We start from the raw sequence: 22,242 nt of genomic DNA on the forward strand, positions 1-22,242 counted from the left end.
TGTCTTTTCAGTACTGTAAAAGCCAGGAGACGGCAAAAGTTGAGGAGCGGTTCTGAAGAGTTTTGAGGCTTCATTTTTCTGTACAGAAACAGAGCATTTACTACGGCATCATAAAGAAAATAAGCGAAGATGGACCACCACTCTGTTGTTGCCGCTGTTGCTAACATCGGTACTGCCAACGCTGGTGCTGCTCTTTTTGTGCTAGCGCTGGTACTGCTGTTGCTGCTAGTGGTGGTGCTGCTCAGCGTTGCCAACCTGAACACGAGCGAGTCGGCTACAAACATCCCGAAATTCAGCTACAAAGACTGAAATTAAGCTACGCTCAAAACTTGAAGAATTTGCGTATGTGTCGTTCAATCTGCTGCGTTTAACGATGATTTCATTGAGCGTTATATTAATTTAATAAAAATAATTCGAAAGAGCTACGAATACAATTATTATTATTATTATTATTATTATTATTATTTTAATTATGATTATTATTTTAATTATGATTATTATTATTATTATTATTATTATTATTATTATTATTATTATTATTATTATTATTATTATTATTGGAGTTATTAATGTTAATATTCATAGTGATCATTATTATTTTTTACAAACCGAAAAATCAATACATAGGCCTAATCATCAACACACTTCTATAGGTTTGGTAAAGCGTTGCTAACCCACTCTACAAAGCATGCAGCAATATAAAAAAGGTAAAGTACCGGTATTTATTAACTCACATAATGAAATCTAGTTGATTCTTCTGATAACACTTTCTAACACATACAAAAAAAAAAGTCACAGTGTCCACGTGTTTAGATATTTGTAGGTACATATTTACAGTTACAATTTTGTAACACTAACACACATTGAAGAAGCCATCAACCTCTTTTTCTTCCTGTTGTTCGTCACTTGGTCCTGCCTTAGGATATAACACTGACTTGTCATTGATCTTAGCATGCGATGATAACAGGAGACCAATCAGTGTGTTCGTAGCAAGCTTATTACGTGAATTAATTCCTCTTGGATGATTGACACTCACTGTCAGAACTCAAAATGAAATCACAACACACTACACTAAACTGCACAAAAAAGTTACATTTACTAAGTATGTCCAATCTTAGTAGAACTCGACTGACTGGAAATCAGACACATGTAAGACTGTTTTCCTTATTTCCACTATACTGACGGGGGAAGACGCCATAAAAGGAAATAAATAACAATGAAACATAAGACTCACCCATTTTGAAAACTGGCCGTTCCCGGCCTTCTCATTCATATCTATCTCAGTGCCAATTTGTTGCGACATTTTGTGCAAAACATTATAGGCCTAAACACTGTATCATCAGAAGACCTTTCGTAAAGTGCGGTATGTCTGGAGATATTTTAGAACTTTAGAGATAGTCCTTATTCTTGAGTAATAAATAGAACCGAGGATCAATGTTATGATGTTTACAATGTTTTGCACCAAGTGTCGCAACAAGTGGACAATGGGATAGATATGCGTGGGAAGACCCAGTTTTTTAAATCTAAGAGGCTTTAAGTGTCATTGTTATTTGAAGTCGGAGTACGGTTACTTTTGTGGAGTAGGCGACCCCTAATAAAAACTCTGCTGTGTGCCGGGAAGTTCACCAACAGAGGAACTGTCAGGTTACTGGTTTACTTTTGGTGGGTAGGCGACCCCTAATAAACCGCCTGACGGGTGTCTGCAAATTCATGAGTACAGAAATTGTCAGTTAGGTAATAAACGCTATTCACATAACAGCAAAATAAAACTGAAAATAGCAATGCTATCCTTGCCTTAAATGTGGGTCACATTGTTCAGAATTCAGTCTGTGACACAAAGTTTCTACCGGTATGTTTTCGTAATTTTAATGAGGAAGTGAGGAAATTCTGGTGGGTATTAATATGAGAAAATAAATTTGTTGAAAAAAAGGGTTTACACATAAAAGTGGAGTTTCACACATGGTCGCTCGATTGAATCTCAATTCGGCTACATTTTGACATTCGGCTACGACCATTCTGCTACAAGCTACATTACTAAAAATTAAGCTACGTTTAGCCGAATTCGGCCACGGTTGGCAACGCTGGTGCTGCTATTGCTGCTGCTAGCGCTGGTGTTGATGGTGGTGATTGTAAAAAAATTCGTAGCTCTACAGCCCATGAAGAGCCAAGACCGACCAGCCTGCTGCTGGTCTCACGTCCACATGCCGAAACAGAGGTGGACTATCCTCCAACCAGAATGGAGGTATCGTGTGGTTAGCACGATTATTCCCCCCTAGCCGTTATAGCTGGTTTCCGAAACCGGATTTTCGCTACCTATCGTAGCTCCACAAATGCATGACGATGCTGGGTGGGCACCGGTCCCATACAATGGCCGAAATTTCATGAGAAAATTTCTTCCCCAATGTGGACTCGAACCAGCGCTCATTCCGTAACGCGAGTCCGAGGCAGGATGCCTTAGACCACGATGCCACGGCGCGGTACGTTGGTGGTTATAGTAGTAATAATAGTACTTGTAGTTGTAGTAGTATGATGGCCTTCTACCTGGAATTACCTTCTCTGTCTTGGAAATGTTCATATATTAGCTTCCTTCTTTTCGGACGGCAATAACTTGTGCGAGAAACCTCAGCTCCATTTTTTGTCTAATGTACTTTCAAAATCATTTGTTGCAGCTTTTATGTTAGAAGACTCTGGCATACTTTCATCAACAATGTCATCTTCATTATCATCATTACATATTTTTTTTGTAATTCCGCTTTACTAAGTAGCATTTTACCGTCAAGATTATTCAAATAAGCCTCATGCTCGTCGTCCGATTTATCACTGTATTTATTTGTATAATGGAAATCTTCTGGAGGGGTACATATATCAGACTCTCATTATTATTATTATTTTGATTTTCCATTAACCCCAGAATTTCACTCACGGTTAGACTGGAAATAAAACAATGTAATGGAAACCATATACTGTACATATTATAGAATACTCCAGGAGTGCACACTGCATGGCGTCCTATTTTTAGGACGGCACTTTATTTCATCGTGTACCTAGCAACATACAAGAAAATTTTATTGTTGTTATATACCACATGAAAACTGAAGTATTCAACTCATTATGTGAAAATAAAAATCAGATTTCTGTACCACCATTGCAGAGTAACTAAGAATGAACTTACACGCGGTGCGTCACAAAATACTGTTATCCTGCCATCTTGTAAAAAATTAGCTGGTGTGAACAAATGTTCGCGCGTAATTCAAATACTGCAACACCATAATACAATGTAATAATTTACCTTCTAAACAATGCCTCCAACTGTACTAAACAAGAAAATGTTCCATAGAAATCAGTATTTTACGCACGTCCCATTTTTAGGACGCTATGCAGTAATACACAGAATTATAAATTAGCTCCATGTTGAAGTGGAAACGACCCAATTTATACCCCAGGGAGATGTATCCACTATCATCGTGGCAATTTCATGTCCTCAACAGTGGTTAACTAATTATTGCTTTTATTTCCCACATAATTTTTATGTTTCTTGGGAATTATTCTTATATTTATCACAGAGAAAGTTTTAAATTATGGTCCCGTCGCTCTTATTTCCGGCAGCCAATCAGGTTGCAGAAGGGCTCAATTTAAACGTGTGTGCGTCTTGGGATTCGCTGCTGATGGCGTTATACACTTCCCAAGGCACCACTGTTGGTGACAAGGTGTATCTGCGTAAATATTGCGAGTAGATTACGTGGCTTAGGTGAAGGAGCTCGCGATAACAACAGTATTACTGTTGCGCATGCGCGGACCTCTCATGCAATGGCAGCGTGATTCTTGCTTGAATTTATTTCCGTATGTACATTCTGAGACGATTCCACGTAGGTAGTTAGATATTATTTGTTTGATACAGAGTGTTTAAAAATCCGGGGCATAATTTCACATGTAGACAATCAAAATAGTTCATTACAACATGTGTCCGGAAATGCTTCATTTCCGAGTTATGGCCTTCACAACATTGAAATTCACCGGAACCATACCTCATGTTTTAGAAGACACTCCACTGATCAATCGTCAACACATTCACTTCTTATTAATAAGTATTTAATGAATTTCAATCTTAAGGCACATAAACTTGCAAATGTTTATTTGCTATTTAATCACAATATATGAACGTTTTCGCCGTTTAGGGCATCTTCAGATATAACAATACATATTATCTGGACCTATAATAACATATTATGCAAATAACAAGGAAAATAGAGAACAATATATGTGGTACATGAAATTCATGAGCTTTATGTAGATATAACATGAAACAGGATGAATATTAAGATAATCTTTGAATTTGAACTTAGACTGGACGAAAATTTTATTTTATACATATAGCTCATGTTACAATTAATATACAATGTTTAAAATTTGTCAATGATGTTATTTTTAAAATTTACAATGATGATAATGAAATATTTCAAGTAGTCATGGCTGAAAGTTGTCATAAGTTGCAAGGTAGTATGCGTAGTTAATGTGCTTGTGTTTTGTAATTATTTCGCTTAGAGAGGCCGTTGGCATTTGAATGAATGTTGTTTGACGTTGATGACTACTTTACAATTGATATACGGTGATTAAATTAGTCAATGTTAAAATTTAAATTTTATAATGAAGGTGATAAAATATTTAGAGTAATCATGGCTGGGAATTGTCGTAAGTTCAAGATAGTTTTCGTAGTTGATGTTGTGTGTTTTGTAATTGTTTCACCTGAAAATAGAGATTAAGAGATAATAATAAATGCAAAATATAGACAAGTTATTATATAGAGACGCAGATTATTATTATTATTATTATTATTATTATTATTATTATTATAAGATTACTTGTTAAAAATGTTGTTTATGTTAAAGAATTATCTCAACTAATTACACCCAACAGTAATTCTGCAGCAACTAGGAGAGCGGCGACGGCCTCAATTCCAGATCAAATCGAGAAGATCCTTCTTGCTCCGGTTACACATCTTGCATATTATATGAATGTTAGGTTTAGACAGTTTAGATATTTATTAAACAAGTCCGCGCATGCGCAGACAGCCAAGATGATCCTGTAGGTCATGGCCCTTATGATAGCTTTTCTTTCGTAATATTGATAAACAATAATATGATGAAAGCGGTGAATAATTTCATGGCCGCTAAAAGTTTTCTTTGTAAAAGACGAGGTATTTTCTCTACACAACAAATAAAACGGCAGCGCGTTCATAATTAAGTACTTAACATTTCGGTGAACATTAATCGGAAATTTACTTTCCTTCATTTGAATGATATTCCCTGAAACACACCTCTTTCCTCCTTTATTTCGTTGTGATAACCTACTTAAAAATCTTACTACATCTGCATTTTTTGGTGCATTTAAAACACCGTCGTTGTACTGCATAAACATTGCACTTTACTAGTGGAATGAATTATTTACTTGATTTATATACTCGCGAATTTTACTGTCATTTTTTCTATTGTTTTTGTTTGACACGGCTCGGTACGGCCCGGTGACTACCGACGCGACGTTGGTCTACCGTGCGTATTATCCAGTTGTTCCAAATTGGCATAGATATCGGCATTGCAAATGAATAAAATTGACTCTCGTACGAAATCGTGTAACCTTACGTACAAACGCTCTAAATTGGATGAATACACTAACCGTTAATACATAAAATCAATATATTTTTTTCGAACTCTTCGATACAAAAATGGGGTCAAATGTGTTGCTTGTCCTGTGGCATAAAAATCTGACGTAAGTACAATGACGTCTAAAAAAAAGCAATAATAATAATAAGAGGAAGAAATTTTGAAATTATATGCGCCATCTTATTCCATCCCACTGGCTCTCTGGACTAATATTTATGACACATTCAATCTCGTTTATCACATTTCTCACTACAGGATGTGTCCTCCTACTGCAGATATTTTGACAATTTTCATAAGCTAATCGAAAAGTAATAATCCACGAAGAAAAGTGTTTACATTAGCAGAGGCTTATCCATTAGCAAAGATAGGTTACATCGTCTCCTGTGTTTACTATTTCTTAAAACCTATGAGCCGAAATCTTCGTTAAAGATCAAACCACGACTCTTGTGTATTGTAGTTCCAGGGTTCATTATGAACAATTCTTGAATATACTCGTAGTAAAGCTGAATTATAAGAGAAGAACAAGTAGCTACAGTATGTTGCCAATTGCTTCTGTAACACACCTCGAAAATTGTGTTTCAGCCTTAGAAAAGACAACAGGCACTATGTGTAACCTAGCCACAATGGTGCTCAAAATTTTCCCGAAATACTTATTTTTGGCGTTGCGAGCAATGACTTTGAGAGAGGATTCACAAGGTGTGTAGCAAAATTCCGACAAAGAGAGAGAGAGAGAGAGAGAGAGAGAGAGAGAAGCTGAACTTGACTGGGAATAAAGATCTCAACGTTCAACGTATCGTATGGCACTGGTAGCATCTTCTTCAATCTTATTGTGTGTACGAAGTGTGAGACTATTAATTCATGATTATTATAGGCCTACTGTAATATTAAAAATCTACATAATTATCTCTTAGTTCCTAACATACTTATTTCCTACAGTGTGACAAATATTAATAAATCGAAAAAAAAAGTAAGCTACATACATATATTCAACGCAAATTTCGTATATCGCTGTACATTTACAACAGATAATAGCATGCATTATATAATTTTGCTTGAATGTATGTTGACAGGTCTGACATGGAAGTATTAGAGGAAAGAGGTTCCGTAATCCAGGAGTTCTATAGAGGTGCCAACATATTCATAACCGGGGGCACCGGCTTCATGGGCAAGTTGCTGATGGAGAAGCTACTTCGGTCATGTCCGTATATCAATAACATCTACATTCTAATGCGCAGCAAGAAGGGCAAGGACGTCCATACTCGACTGGAAGAGATATTCAACGACCTGGTACGTTGCCTCCCAGTAAAATCATCAGTGAATCCACCTGACATTTTGATCGACTTTAAATAGTGTCATCATGCAAATCTTTGATGAAGTCTCATAACAGAAAGTTTACATAGAAATCAATGGTGTAGTGATAATGTCTAATGAGTTGTATTCAGTTCTGGAAACAAAATGAATTCAATGTCAGCTTCTATAATAACAAAAGAATAAGAATAATAATCACATCTGTGTTCACAAGTGTACACGCGGGTAGCATGATTTCATTAACGAAGAAATTCTTCGTACAACTGCGGTGGCGGAGTAATCCGACCTTCAGCCTATTACGCAGCCGGTCCGGATTCTAGGCCTGGTCAAGCCGGTGATTTTTAATTGAAAAATCCTTAGTGATACTTGTGCGGACAAGGTATCAGTTGAGCTTCTCTCGAGGTGCTCTCGCTCCCTCATTTAGGTCTCTACATCAATCTGACAACGTTTCTCCGAACGCCTGCTGGTGACGCATGGAGGACGTGGGGGGGGGGGGTTGCCTGTTCGAAATCTCGATATGGAGTGAACCTTAGCGTAGTCAGTCTGTGGAGATTAGCGCAACAGATCCCGAAAGGTCGCAGTGCTAGGTTTTAGGGTCATAGTGCCCCTCAATAAATTGAATTCTGTTTAAGACTAATGCAGGAAGTACAGTATAATGTGACTCAGGCAAAAGACCCTCCCTGGCTTCATGATTAATATAATAACATATTCGGTTTGAAATAAATTATCTTACATATTTGTAGTTGAAATTAACATAACTGCCAAACAAATTGAGCAATCAAGATTAATTAAGCGACTATTGAAGGTGCTAAGGATAGATTTAGTTGTGCACAATTGAGAGAAAATTGGGTCACACCTGTAATCAGGCACTGTGATAATCGTGACCCCACTCCCATCCACGGAACATGAAACATCGTGAACGATTGTCTCCTTAAATAGAAAACTGGAGACCTTGTGGTTACACTGAACAAGCGACAACCCCGATCATCACTAACCATCAAGGCCACTTTAATTAAACAGTAAAAAAATAGATCTCAAACAACCGTAACAACAATATTATGTAAATAGTTACTTCCCTCCCCCAACACCTAAAAACAACATACTAAAAGTACTTTCGTCCCTCTGAGAGCGGTAGGAACATTAATGACAATAACAATACAAAAACTATAACATCCAAGCAAATTTGCTTAAACCTAACATACACATTAAAATCGATGTCACCAATCCCCGTAATAACAATCATACACACATCAATATGGCGTGGAATTACAAAACTTGTCCACTGCTCTGGAGTAATTGTTATACCAGGCCTGACAGTGAAACAAGCGGGCCTGGTTGGGACAAGTTTCCTGGTTGAGGTCTGCACCAGGGTTTTCCCTCAAACCTCTTAAGAGCAAATTCTGCATAGCTTTCGACGCTGGACCATGGACTCATTTCGCTGACATTATCACCTTCATCTCATTCAGTACGTAGATAACCAAAGCGTCGTAAAATAACCAACTAAAAAAAATTACAAAACTTTAATCCTCACTGAATGAATTCACAGTCAGGCCTATCGCGACTAAGGAGATCAACCGAACACAAGATAGATCGTGAAAATGGCTTGGAGCGACATGGCTACTCTCTAGGGCAGTGGTTTCCAAACTTTCTGAAGGAGTGACCACTTTTGGGCTAGATTTGTATTTGCGACCCCCGGCCCCACTACTTACAGCTTCTTCACCCCATTCGAAAAATATAAATCCCAATATATTTGCAAACAACTATAATTTTGTATGTATATATGTATGTATGTATGCTTAGGGACCGAGACGAGCTAACAACAACGTACTTACGCATACACTATAACTTCTTTTAAGCGCTCTATGAGAATAGACTGGATGTAAATAAGCAAGTCCTAAGATACTATAGTCTGGTAACTATGAAAACTGAACCATTTTCTGCGTACTTACATATTCATTCTGCGTTGTTCATGTGGGCAAACAGTGAATAATGATCAACATACGAAAATTAATTGTTGGGACATTAGTGATTTAATAATATCAATGGAAGATGCCTCTTTGCTGTCCAAAGTATTATTTTCGTGATGATGATATAATGTTCAGCATAATATAACGCCGCGTTTAACCATGAACCCCATCTTGTTATTATTGGACTTGGAGGAATGAAAACTTCACGTACCATTTTTCTGAACATTAATATTCTTAAAGGGGCTTTCCGACAGATTTTTTTCCACGTTGACTATGAACTTATCAACATCGCTGTAACAGGCACGAATATTTTCAACTACTCTAAGGAGCTCGTGCGCAAAACTGGTTACAGAAACAAGTTTCTGTAATGAACTTGTAGAATTTTTGCCGCTTTCACAATATATGGAGCAGCGTTGTTGACGAGTAGCAACACATCATAATATTGTATACCTTGGGGCCATTAAAAGAGACATAGGCTACTGTAGATGTTGTGAACAGCTCTTCTGTTGTCGTATGGTTCACCTTTGGCAGTATTTCAGTGTTACTAAAAGTTTCTGTCTTGCGTTGTTTGGTGACAAAATACCCACAACCACAATACCCACACTCCTGCCAGTAGCATTAGACTTTTCATCAATTGAGACCCACATTTTATTGCCTAAAATATATTTTCTAATGTTATTAATCCTCTCTTCATAACAAATGGGCAAATCAGCTTTGTGTAAAATGATCTCAGTCGGGATGCCCTGGTTTATGTATTGTTTTAGAAACCCTCTAAAATGGGGATTATCAAATTTATTAAAAGGAATATTGACACTTACCATCATGGTACATAAATCTCTACAAAATTATTATTTTTCGTCTAAATAAAGTGACCAACTTGTAGACGTTGTAGGAACCTAGTCAATTGATTTTTGACAGATTGATTGATTGACAGATTTCCTGTCCAACTTACTATTGCAATGTTTTTTTTTTTTTTCTGTGGCTTGTGTTGTTTTCACTTTTACTTCAACCTTATATACTATACAGACAATTTTTCCGTACTTTTTGTATAAAGAATCTCACTTCCAAATTACTCCAATGTACAGTAGCCTACATTGAACTTGTATCCGAGTCGAGCGTTCTGTTGTCGTAATTACATTTCACTGTGTTAAACAATAATGGAACACTGTGACAGAAAGATGCCCTAGTTGAGGAATGTGTACGAAATAACAAATAAGAAATTCACTTCTGTGTGTTGTACCTGTAATGGCACAGTTCCAACTTCGTATGTGACCCGTTTATCCTGAGAGTCGGGTTGTTTGATTCGTGGCAGCTATGGTTTTACTACTCTGGCGTCATATATCGTCGTTCCAATGGTAAAGTTGCGAAACTGCAAAATTACAATTTTTATAATTGTATAATAAAAATAAGATTTTATAGCTATTCTGTTGAAACCAACGCAAGGCAAACTATTTTTTCGACCTCTTTATAATGATATCCTTAAAAAGCAGATTCGCAACTTTACCAACGTCACAGACGATATTTGAGATACAGTTGTTACCTGTACATGTAATAGTAAATTTGCGAATCTCTTTTAAGACTGTTGTATTTATTATAGCTATTAAAACCCTTTGGGTGCTATTCATAGACATTTCGCAGCACGCGCTACGAGCGTACTAAGCTAGCCCCGGCTATCCACTGGTTACTAGTACAGAATTCAAATCATATCCTATCGCTAACACTGGTTTATGAATACGAGAAACGCTGATCATCCACCGGAAACCCGCGCTAAAAGTGTCTATGAATACGGCCCAAAGACTTTAAACAAAATACACATTTCACTTAAAATTAGTGACCTATAATAATAATAATAATAATAATAATAATAATAATAATAATAATAATAATAATAATAATAATTAGTAGTAGTAGTAGTAGTAATAATAACTTTACTCTTAACCAAACCAATAACACAATATTATTATAAGTGCAAAAAGTATTTTTATCTGGCATGAAAATGTCTTAAGCTATAATGGAAAACATGATCACTCGTCACTGCCAGATTGTTCCAGGTAAGACATCACGGGCAACAGACGATGATGGTAAATTTGGGTAGAAGGTATGATATTTTCTTGGAATGAGCAAATCTATTCATAATTTTATCAGACCTCTTTCCTTCGTAGCAGAGATTTTGAATCTGATGGAATATGGATGTACAAATTGTGATGATGAATGCGGACGGCCCCTTCTCCTCACAAGTGCCAATTCTTGAAACTCTGAGCTGTGTTGTCAGTTTTTATGAAGACTGTATCTTCTTTCTCCTTTCAATACCGGTACTGTAGCCAAACTGCGTCACGGAAATTTACTTTTTTTTTTTTGCGTTTGAGGAATTACGCCACTGAAAATATTACTTACTGCTATTGAAGTCATCAAAGTCGTCATGCAGAAGGGTTGACACGTCTTAGCAAGGTCGTGGATTTGCACGAGCTGCTCTCATCACTTGCGCTCATCCATCTGGAGAATAAATAGGGATAGCTTTTGACTTCTGATAAATTGTTTAATGAGTGGAGTCACATTTCATTTGACTGTGACCAGGTTAAAAAAATGCATGATCAATCAGGTGTATGGTTGAATGATTTCTTAGAACATGAAGACAGATGTTAGCAAAAGAGGCATTTTTATGCTGCCCAGCACACCTATCAGACATCATCCTAACATGTTGTATTCCACTTTCATCCATCAAATATTTGTTGATGTAAGTGGAGAGTTCTATAATTCCCCGTTTTCCCTCTGTCTCATCCCAAGATTATATATGGTGAGATTGTAGACGGCAAGATTTCTCATACAGCAAAATGGCCAGCTGCTGCCTTGGAAATAATGAGAACCGCTTGTAAATCAAAGTTGAATGAGATTACTTTAGAATCATTTTAGGCAGCTTCATTTTCTTCGTTCCTGTGTACACGAGTAGCTTCTTTGCGTTTCAAATGCTTCAAGTAAGATGTTTCGTCATAATTTTAGCCTGTCTCAGATACCATTTCTTAGTGTGCCACACATCGCTTGAATATGTCTTTCTTTGCCCTATGGAAAAGCAGGTTGTATTCTCGAAAAATTGTCCGGTACTTTTTCGATCCAATTGGTTTCTTTCCAGCTTCCTCACACTTTGATTTGTACATGCTGTACATATTGATACGTTGAGCGAAGAATCTGGATACTTGTTCTCTGATGTCTTGCGGCGGTAATATGACTCCATGGATGAGGACAGAATATGAGTTCTAATGAACGTCCATCATCATTCTTAAGTTTACGAGGAGGTGACTTTCTCCCTCTTTTATCCTTTTGCAGAACTCTTGACGGTAAAAGTTTGTTGAATGCATCTCTTATAAGACCTTCAGTTATATTCAATGTTACCAGAAAGAATTCCCTACAAACAGCTTTATTTTCACCATCGTAATTAAGAGTATAAACTTTAGTGCTCGTCCTCCTTGAGGGTCCACCAGTAGTCTTTCTTGCTGTAGTATTAATTCTAATGTTTTTCAAAACAAACTGACGCTGTTGTTTCAGGTTTTCTAACTCACGGAATTCTTCGTAAATGTGCTCTCTTTTATATTGCATAATAATGATACAGCATTGGTGATTCGGACGATTTAAACAAGGTGGATGCTTGATTGTTCTAGTAGGTACAGGTTTTCCCTTCGACGTTAATATTCTTTACCCTTGAATCTCTTCAGTCGCTGTGCATTTCGTTTCCACTTACTGAGGTCAGAAATTTGCTTTTTCTTCGCTGGCGAATGTTGAGATGCTGCTGAAGGTGTCTTTCCATTGGGAGTTCTTGCATTGTTGCAGTTGCCAGTTCTGGAGGATTGAGCTGTTAAGGACATCATTTTCATGCAAGATGGTTGAAAAGGGACAATTAGTTTGAAGAGACTGGACATCTGGCACGTCACATTCGTCTGAGTCCGAAGTTTCGAGAGACAATAGTATGCAATCACCACTGTCATCACTGTTAAAATCACTCTGCTCCTCGGCTGTTTCCTAATAGCTCTACTGGCTAAAGATTTAGCATTACGAAAATCTGCTGGAATACCCTTTTCTTCATTCGCCATAACATACTCCTGGATGCATTCCCTAATTAGAAAAAGTACTACTATCGTGTTGCACACTACTACCAACCTGCTTGCATTAAAATGTATCTGATAATAATATGTTCACAAATTTATTGTGGTTAGTCTCTGTAATAATCCTGCGAGAGCTTCTGTGGTAAAGATGCGAAACTGACTAGTCGCAAATTTACCATGGTTGCAGTACCTTGTTCTAACAATTTCGTAAACCTGATATCGGTGATTCCAGCAACTGTTATTTTTATACACTTTCAAAAGCTCACCAAAGTGTGTCTTGATTAGTAACAACGAAAACAAAGTTATAATTCAAATTCTCCCAAAAATGCAGATTCGCAACTTTACCATTGAAGCGACGATATAGTAGAACCGTTCCAAATCTTACTGCAGTCTTAAGTCATCTCAGTTCCTAAGCCTGTATGTACGTAAGTACGCAGTATGTATGTACGTAAGTACGTATGAATATGTGTGTATGCATAATAATAATAATAATAATAATAATAATAATAATAATAATAATAATGATTTATTTAGCCTGGTAGAGTTAAGGCCATACGGCCTTCTCTAACACTCAACCAGGAGTAAAATTGCGTTACAAAAACACTACAAATTTACAAAGTACACTACAATTTTACACACAAAACTGAATAAGATAATCATAATACAATGTAAACAACAAGTAAGTAAAAATCAGACATAATATATAACATACAGAAAGAAAGGAAAAAGCATAATAAAATGTGAACAGCAGGTCAAAATAAACGAGACATACAAAGTATAAAAAATAAGACAATTATTGATAATAATAATAATAATAATAATAATAATAATAATAATAATAAATAAGAATAGTAATAATAATACTAAGAGTAATAATAAAATAGTGCAGTACAAAGCATACAATAAATACAATATTTTTAAGTACACATAGTAAGGACAATTATGATTATATATATAGCTCAACGTACCAGATTATAGATGTACCTTTATCGCAAAATATGAAAACAAAAATATAAAATAAGTTAAATATCACTAGAACAGAAAAAAATGCGAATACGTGGTAACATGCAAAACAACACTTGTCATAATAGTAAGTTAGTTTGGCAACTCATCGCAAGATAATTTTCTAACTTGGATTTGAAAGATTTCAATGTTCGGCAGCCCTTGACTTCAGGCGGCAGAGAGTTCCAGTGACGAGAGGTAGCAACAGTGAAAGATGAGGCATACAGAGATGATGTATGAAGTGAAATTTCTAGCGTGTTATCGCGTTGTATTACCGAGTATTAATATTATGATAGCGAAAGAGAGTATGAAAACGATCGAATAAATAATAGGGGGATGAAGTGTGTATAATTCGATATAAGTGAGAAAGTGAGTGCAGATTTCTCCTCTCATGTAGCCTAGGGCATGAGAACTTCTCGAAAGAAGGTGAGATATGATCATAGTATCGAACATTACAAATGAAGCGGACGCACGCATTGTGAACACGCTGTAGTTTCTGAGCGGAATCAATCCTGAGATCACTCAACAATTGAGATTAGATTCGTAATGCACTACGAAGTTTTTTAAGGCAGAAATAAACGGGATGATTGTTTATCCAGTTTCACAGCTGGAATATTCAGGTCGTTGACGTCAGGAATTAATCTACGGTTCGCGAACAGAATAGCATGTAATTTACATGCGTTTAGGTTAAGCCCAAATCGTTGAGACCAGAAAGACATGGAATCAAGATCTACATTAGGACTATTAATGCTATCATTTAGTGCATCAGAACGGGCTGAAATATGCAATTGAACGTCGTCTGCATATATTTGATATCTACAGTGCTTAAATGATCTAGAAATTCTATTTATATAAATAGAGAAGAGCAAGGGGCCTAATATTGATCCCTGAGGAACTCCTGTGTCTGCAGTACGCCAGGATGAGAAACGGTTATTATATATGACACGCTGCTGGCGGCCGGTAAGGTAGAAGTACATCCAGGTGATAGCACTATCAGAAAGATGTTGCGTTTGTAGTTTAGTCAATAGTAGATCGAAGTCAACAGAATCAAAGGCTTTGCTATAGTCCAATAAAATTAGTACAGTAGCCTGTCGTTTATCCATGGCTGCGCGTATGTCCTCAGTAACATTCAACAACGCAGTAGAAGTGCTATGGCCATTTCTGAATCCTGATTGTAAAGGATCTAAAAGATTAAATTCTATTAGGTAGTCTGACAACTGCTTATGAATGATGCGTTCCAGGGTTTTAGATAAAACAGGAAGAATAGAGACTGGCCTATAGTCTTTTGCAGAAGTAGGTGAATTTACTTTAGGAAGTGGACGTACCAAAGCTGTTATCCAGAGATGCTGATAAAAGACGTAATAATTGAAGAATTGAAAATATGGGTTATTACGGGAAGCACGACATAGACTAACTTATTGATAAAGTCTATGCTTATGTTATCAGCGCCTTGTGCTTTAGATTTAATCCTTTGAAGAGCCCTTCTTACTTCAGAATCAGTAATGTGCAAGAAGAAAATTTTTTCGCGAGAAGGAGGGGGATTAGCTAGGAAGGTATTAATTGTATTTAGTTTTGACTGCTTTTCAGGTCGTATAGTGGTAAGTGAGGTAAAGTATTCATTGAGTTTATCAAGTGGTATGTTTATAACTTCAGCTTCTGATGCTTTCTTCCCTACTCCCATATCACGTAAGTTATTCCAGAAAGACCGTGGGGGAATGGTCGGGTCGACGAGACTCAGGGCGTGACGGCGTTTAGCATTCCTAATGCTTTGTGTGGTTCTGTTTCTAAGTTTTTTTATAGTTGTTAAAGTTTTCATTTCATTGACTAACAAGGTCACCAAACATTTTAATTTATTCCTGTGGGGTAAATGGAAGCTCTTGTGTACCAGAACCACAAAGAACTGAGAAGAAATTTTGACACTAATTACAGCTGCTGTAGGTGAAATTCGAGATCTAGTACCTGATGTATTTTTCAAAGTCCAACGGTCCGTAGTTCCAAACTTAACAGTTTTTCAATAAAGTGCTTGGCACACACTTTGAAAATTTATTTTGAGATACAGTGAGAATAAAAGCTGCCTTTTGTGCTCTGTCTTCTTTTTTATACAGACATCGTGCGACGTGTTTATCTTTTAAAGTATTATTTTTTTCTCCAACCACATGAAACAATACCATCGATTACTTACTCTCCGGGTGTAGCGCTAAATGATGTCGTTAGAGCCACAAATTCCCATAATGATGCGTCGGGACCCATATTTCTAATCTTACAATCAATACCTATAGTGGAGAAAGAGGCACAGATCTCCTATTTACATTTTTTATTCATATCCATGATTATTTTTTTAACTTTAAATGGCACATAATTATTACATACTGCTTAATAAACACTTCAGAATTTTATATCTGCAGAAATTACATCTCAAACGTAAATTAAGTCAGAACTAACTCTTTTAACATGTTAAAAACTGTCCCATGTATGAGGTACCTTTGAATAGGTATAAGGCACTTTAGAACAATGTCCAAATCATCTGTTAAAGAACCAATTAAGTCAAAAAGCCATATAATATGTACTACTATGGTTACATTTTTTTTTCTTTAAAACTACTGAAGCCTACATCGAAGTCTTTTATTGCCATAATTAGAGCACTTTCTCCTGAATTTTCCGGCTGTGTTAATTTTATAGCAATATCATACTTCTCAGCTTTAAGATATGTAAAGTTCCAACTTTGTCAAAATGTCTATACAAACCTATCATTGCCCATCTACCTCTTCCACTTGTCCAACATTAAGAATTTTAGTTTCCCTTGTTACATATTACGCCAGAAAAAAAAAGTGTCCAGGGTGTCATTTCTTTTTACAGCTAGTATGTCCTGTAGCATTCTACATAAACTGACATTGTAGAAGTAGCTCTTGACAGACTAGTGTTCTCAGGTTTTCTCATTCTGAGTTGTCATGTGGCTTCATGAAGCCCTAAAGTCAGGCAATGCCAGCAATTCTGTCATTATCCTGTGCTTCGGTAAACTTCCAAACTAAACGACGAGCATAATCATATGCTAATTGACGTATATTTGTGTAAGTCATGCCGTAATAAATCTTACTACATTTAATAATAATAATAATAATAATAATAATAATAATAATAATAATAATAATAATAATAATATGAAATGGAACTATAAAAATTGGAGATATATCTTTCGTTAAAATGCTATGTCACAGAGATAGTTACAAGACAGTGAATGGGAGGACAGAAGAAGATGGCAACTAGGATCCGGAAAACGACACTTCTCGCTGTGAAGTCGGATATATATCTTTCTAAGAGATGGAAAAATTTAAATATTTTGGAGGAACAGTAACAAATATAAATGACACTCGGGAGGAAATTAAACGCAGAATAAATATGGAAAATGCGTGTTAATATTCGGTAGAGAGAAAATTTTGTCATCTAGTCTGGAGTCAAAAAATCTGAAAGTTAGAATTTATAAAGCAGACACATTACCGGTTGTTCTGTATGGTTGTGAAACTTGGACTCTCACTTTGAGAGAGGAACAGAGATTAAGGGTGTCGGAGAATAAGGTTCTTAGGAAAATATTTGGGGCTAAGAGGGATGAAGTTACAGGAGAATGGAGAAAGTTACACAACGCAGAACTGCACGCATTGTATTCTTCATCTGACATAATTATGAACATTAAATCCAGACATTTCAGATGGGCAGAGCATGTAGCACGTATGGGCGAATCCAGAAACGAAATAGAGTGTTAGTTGGGAGGCCGGAGGGAATAAGACGTAGATGGGAGAATAATATTAAAAAGATTTGAGGGAGGTGGGATAGGATGGTAGGGACTGGGTTAATCTTGCTCAGGATAGGGACCGTTGGCGGACTTATGTGAGGGCGGCAATGAACCTCCGGGTTCCTTAAAACCCGTAAGTAAGTAATAATAACAGTGGTAGTTGTAGTACTTGTAGTGGTAGTAGTAGTGGTTGTAGTACTTGTAGTGGTAGTAGTAGTAGTAGTAGTAGTAGTAGTAGTAGTAGTAGTAGTAGTAGTAGTAGTAGTAGTAGTAGTAGTAGTAGTAGTAGTAGTAGTATAGACCTAATAATAATTCTTCGAAAAAATGTGTTTCTTCTCTTATTTAGTTGTTCGAGAAGCTGAAAGAAGAGATGCCCAAATTCTGTCAGAAGGTGACGGCCTTGAGCGGAGACTGCATTGAATCTGGATTGGGGCTCAGTCCCTCGGATCGCCAGCTGCTCGCCGAGGAAGTGGATGTGGTGTTCCACTGCGCCGCCACGGTGCGCTTCGACGAGAAGCTCCGGATTGCTGTCGACATCAACGTGCGTGGTACGCAGTCCGTTCTCGAACTGGCCCGCGAAATGCGTCGGCTCAAGGTATACAGGCACGAGACATTAGGTCTTAGCCTAATATGAAGTTACTGTATATCAAACAAATTTTTATTTATTGAACCTGATCACATTTCAGCGCTATATTATACTAAACACAACGGTCATAATGCTACTATAATCTTTAAAAAATTATTTGTCCAGGTCTACAAACCACACTTCCACAATACTTGATACGATACATGCATATTTGTCGTATATTACTAGTGTCCTGTAGCAGCAAATGCTGCTTCTTGATTTTCGATGATAATAATAATAATAATAATAATAATAATAATAATAATAATAATAATGTTCCTGAATATGTTGCTGCAACAACCTATAGCTAAGGACTGGTTATTATCAACTCTACTAAGTTACTGCAGACTACTCCTTAACTCACCACTCCACCTTCCCCGGCAGAAACTAATGCTTCAGACCGATATGAGTACACAGGTACAGCTCATGCATTATGTCCAGACACTCCCCCACTCTTCCTACAGAGCTGTGCACGAGATCGGATGAGTCTACTTACGAATCATAGGGGAATCTGTTAACCTTTGCCTTGAACTCTGTAGACACATGCCCGACCTTCCCTTCTACTCCTACCCCCTTAACAGAAACGTTGTTCCCGTTCTGCACATCGCGAATGTCTTGACAAAATGCAGGGGCTGTAGACGAGCATTGCTGAGTAATGAATTGTGAAAGAGAGGTATCATAGGTTTTGGCTCTCGCTGGTCGCCTAAAATCCACCATTGATGGACATTGCCTGACTTGTTTGTTTCTAGAGTGGAGTAAGCGAAAAGGACATGGGCGAGGGTACTTCTTTCCATTTTCCCTTCACCTTTTCGCCCAGGGTTGCTATAGTTTCTGCGTGTCTTTCTTCACAAAAATAGGAAACGTGTGTTATACAGCGAACAAACTCTCGGTTGAATCTGATTTTATTAATAATACCTAGTCTTATTTCTTATAATTTCTCATATCGACGGTCCAGTTCAAAAGGGAAACAACTGAAAATTTAAAGTTTTGAGAAACCTGCATTTTAAAACTTTATGTTGCTGTGAAGAATTAAAAGATTGTTGGAATTACTCTAAATTCTTTTAATAATGTTTTATATATAATGTAAGTTTCAAATTAGAGTGTGTGAATTGGATTTTTTACAGCAACATGAAGCTTTAAAATCAAGGTTTCTCAAAACTGTGAAGTTTGAGTTGTTTCCCTTTTGAAATGAGCCGTCGAATGATCTGTTAATGTGAAAGGACAATACAACAGACTTAACATAATAACAATAACAGTAACAGTAATAATAACAATATTTTTTTGGTATTTAACACGCTGCATCAACTACTAAGTTATAATATAACGTCGATGGAATTTGTGATAGCTTGCCGCCGAGCAGGACAACTTGTTAATTAATAGCCGACTGTTAACTGTGGTAACATTCTAAGTGCATAACGTCATCAGCAGCCAACGACAAGACACGCAGTTAAAATATAGTCGACGTGCAACGTAATTGACAGCCGAAAATAAGAGTGACGCTGCTGTACTTAAGACCCGTCATTTGGAGTCCGTCTAATGAACTTATTTCATCCAGCTGCGTCTGTCAGATGACATTTTATCACGAAGACTTAGATCTCAGCCATAATCTGAGATAATTTAAATTAAACAGCCTAAGCGAATTCAATACATTCCTAGCCATAGCCTATCACGGTATAAGTACCATAATTCTATTCTTCTGTAACAGGCACTAATTCACGTATCGACTGCCTACAGCAACTATCATCTACCAGAAATAGACGAGAAAATTTACAATCACTCATTATCTGCTGTGAATCTGATCACCATCGTGGACAACATCCCCGACAGTATCCTGGACAGAATCACTGCTTGGTAAGTGAAAATTGCTACTTGCATAGCATAATTTACTTTAATATCTCTCACTCTATTGAGATGAGGGAATTTTAAAATTTAGCAAGGTTTATTTAAAAGCCTTATACATTTTGAAATTATTCCCTTTACTTTTTTCTCTCCTATTTTCTTTCATGGATCTTCTTAATCTCCCTCTCCTATCTCATTTCTTATCTTTCTCAGTCTCTTTCTTCCATCTCATTCCTTATTTTTCTTAGTCTCCCTTTCCTATCTCATTTCTTACCTTCCTCAGTCTCCCTCTCCTATCTCATTTCTTACCTTTCTCAGTCTTCCTCTCCTATTTCATTTCTTACCTTTCTCAGTCTCCTTCTCCCATCTCATATCTTACCTTTCTCAGTCTCCCTCGCCTATCTCATTTCTTACCTTTCTCAGTCTTCCTCTTCTATCTCATTTCTTACCTTTCTCAGTCTCGCTCTCCTATCTCATTTCTTATCTTTCTCAGTCTCTTTCTTCCAGCTCATTCCTTATTTTTCTCAGTCTCCCTCTATCTCATTTCTCCTCTTTCTCAGTCTCTTTCTTCCATCTCATTCCTTATTTTTCTAAGTCTCCCTCTCCTATCTCATTTCTTATCTTTCTCAGTCTCTTTCTTCCATCTCATTCCTTATTTTTCTCAGTCTCCCTCTCCTATCTCATTTCTCATCTTTCTCAGTCTCTTTCTTGCATCTCATTCCTTATGTTTCTAAGTCTCCCTCTCCTATCTCATTTCTTATCTTTGTCAGTCTCTTTCTTCCATCTCATTCCTTATTTTTCTCAGTCTCCCTCTCCTATCTCATTTATTATCTTTCTCAGTCTCCCTCTCCCATCTAATTTCTTATTTTTTCTAATTCTCCCTCTCCTATCTAATTTCTTATCTTTCCCAGTCTCTTTCTTCCATCTCATTCCTTATTTTTCTCAGTCTCCCTCTCCTATCTCATTTATTATCTTTCTCAGTCTCCCTCTCCCATCTCACTTCTTATTTTTTCTAATTCTCCCTCTCCTATCTAATTTCTTATCTTTCCCAGTTCCCTTTCCTATCGCTCCTATCTTCTTTCTTATAATTCTTAGTCTCCCTCTCCTACTTTTTCTTATGTTTCCCAGTCTCTCTCTTTTATCTGTATTCTTATCTTCCTCAGTCTCCCTCTTCTATCACTCCTATCTTTTTTTCTTTCTTTCTCATCTCCCTCTCTATTTCTTTTCTTATATTTCTCAGATCTTCCTCTCCCATCTCATTTCTTATCTTTCTCATATCATTCCTATCTTCTTTCTTATTTTTTCAGACTCACTCTATCTATCACACCATCTTTCTTGTCTTTCTCAGACTCCCTCTCCTATCTCATTTCCTACATTTCCCAGTCGTCCTCTCTTATCTCATTTCTTACATTTCTCAGCCTCCCTCTTCCATCTTCTTTATATTTCTCAGCCTCCCTTTCCTATTTTTTGTTCCCCTCATTTTCCCTTTCTGTTTTCTTTCGCCTAACTGTCCCTCTCTCTTTCCTCTTACTCTCGTTTCTGTATTCTTTTCCCTACTTTTCTTTCTTTCTGTTTTATCTTTGTTCCTTCTGATATTGGTATCTTTTTGTCACTCTCTTTGTATCTTTACGCCTATTTTGTTTCTGTTCTCACAACCTCTTTCTTCCACCGTCTTCGGCCATTTCTATGTAGGCTACTTCTCTTTCATTATCGTTCTTTCCTTTACTTCACTTCATTTCACTTGACTTTTTTCTTCCTGTCCTCTTTCCCTTTCTGTATTTACTTATTTGTTCTTTTACTTCTTTCTTTCAATTTTCTTTTCTTTCGATTTATTTATTTTTTCTCTCTTTCTTCCAATCAGGCCTTTTCTTAAATTTCTCTCACATCTCTCTTAAAAACCCAAATAGGAATGGATATACTTAAGTTTCATTTTCAACCATTGTTACTATCTAAAGTCATCATC

At 36.8% G+C, this 22,242-nt stretch overlaps 2 protein-coding genes across 2 annotated transcripts in view; one reads left to right on the plus strand and one right to left on the minus strand.

Annotated features, from left to right (window-relative positions):
* The window catches only part of LOC138706260 (fatty acyl-CoA reductase wat-like), a 235,414-nt gene that overhangs the window by 104,847 nt on the left and 108,325 nt on the right, over positions 1–22,242 (minus strand). The window lies entirely within an intron of this gene.
* LOC138706262 (putative fatty acyl-CoA reductase CG5065) overlaps positions 1–22,242 on the plus strand; it is a 94,224-nt gene that overhangs the window by 17,046 nt on the left and 54,936 nt on the right. Inside the window, exons 2-4 of the mRNA XM_069835342.1 lie at positions 6,728–6,944; positions 18,162–18,410; positions 20,146–20,291. Coding sequence (XP_069691443.1) covers positions 6,735–6,944; positions 18,162–18,410; positions 20,146–20,291 — 605 coding nt within the window. The 5' untranslated portion in view covers positions 6,728–6,734. The remainder of the gene's footprint in view (positions 1–6,727; positions 6,945–18,161; positions 18,411–20,145; positions 20,292–22,242) is intronic.

The sequence above is a fragment of the Periplaneta americana genome, chromosome 9 (genome assembly GCF_040183065.1).
Source record: "Periplaneta americana isolate PAMFEO1 chromosome 9, P.americana_PAMFEO1_priV1, whole genome shotgun sequence".
Lineage (NCBI taxonomy): Eukaryota > Metazoa > Arthropoda > Insecta > Blattodea > Blattidae > Periplaneta > Periplaneta americana.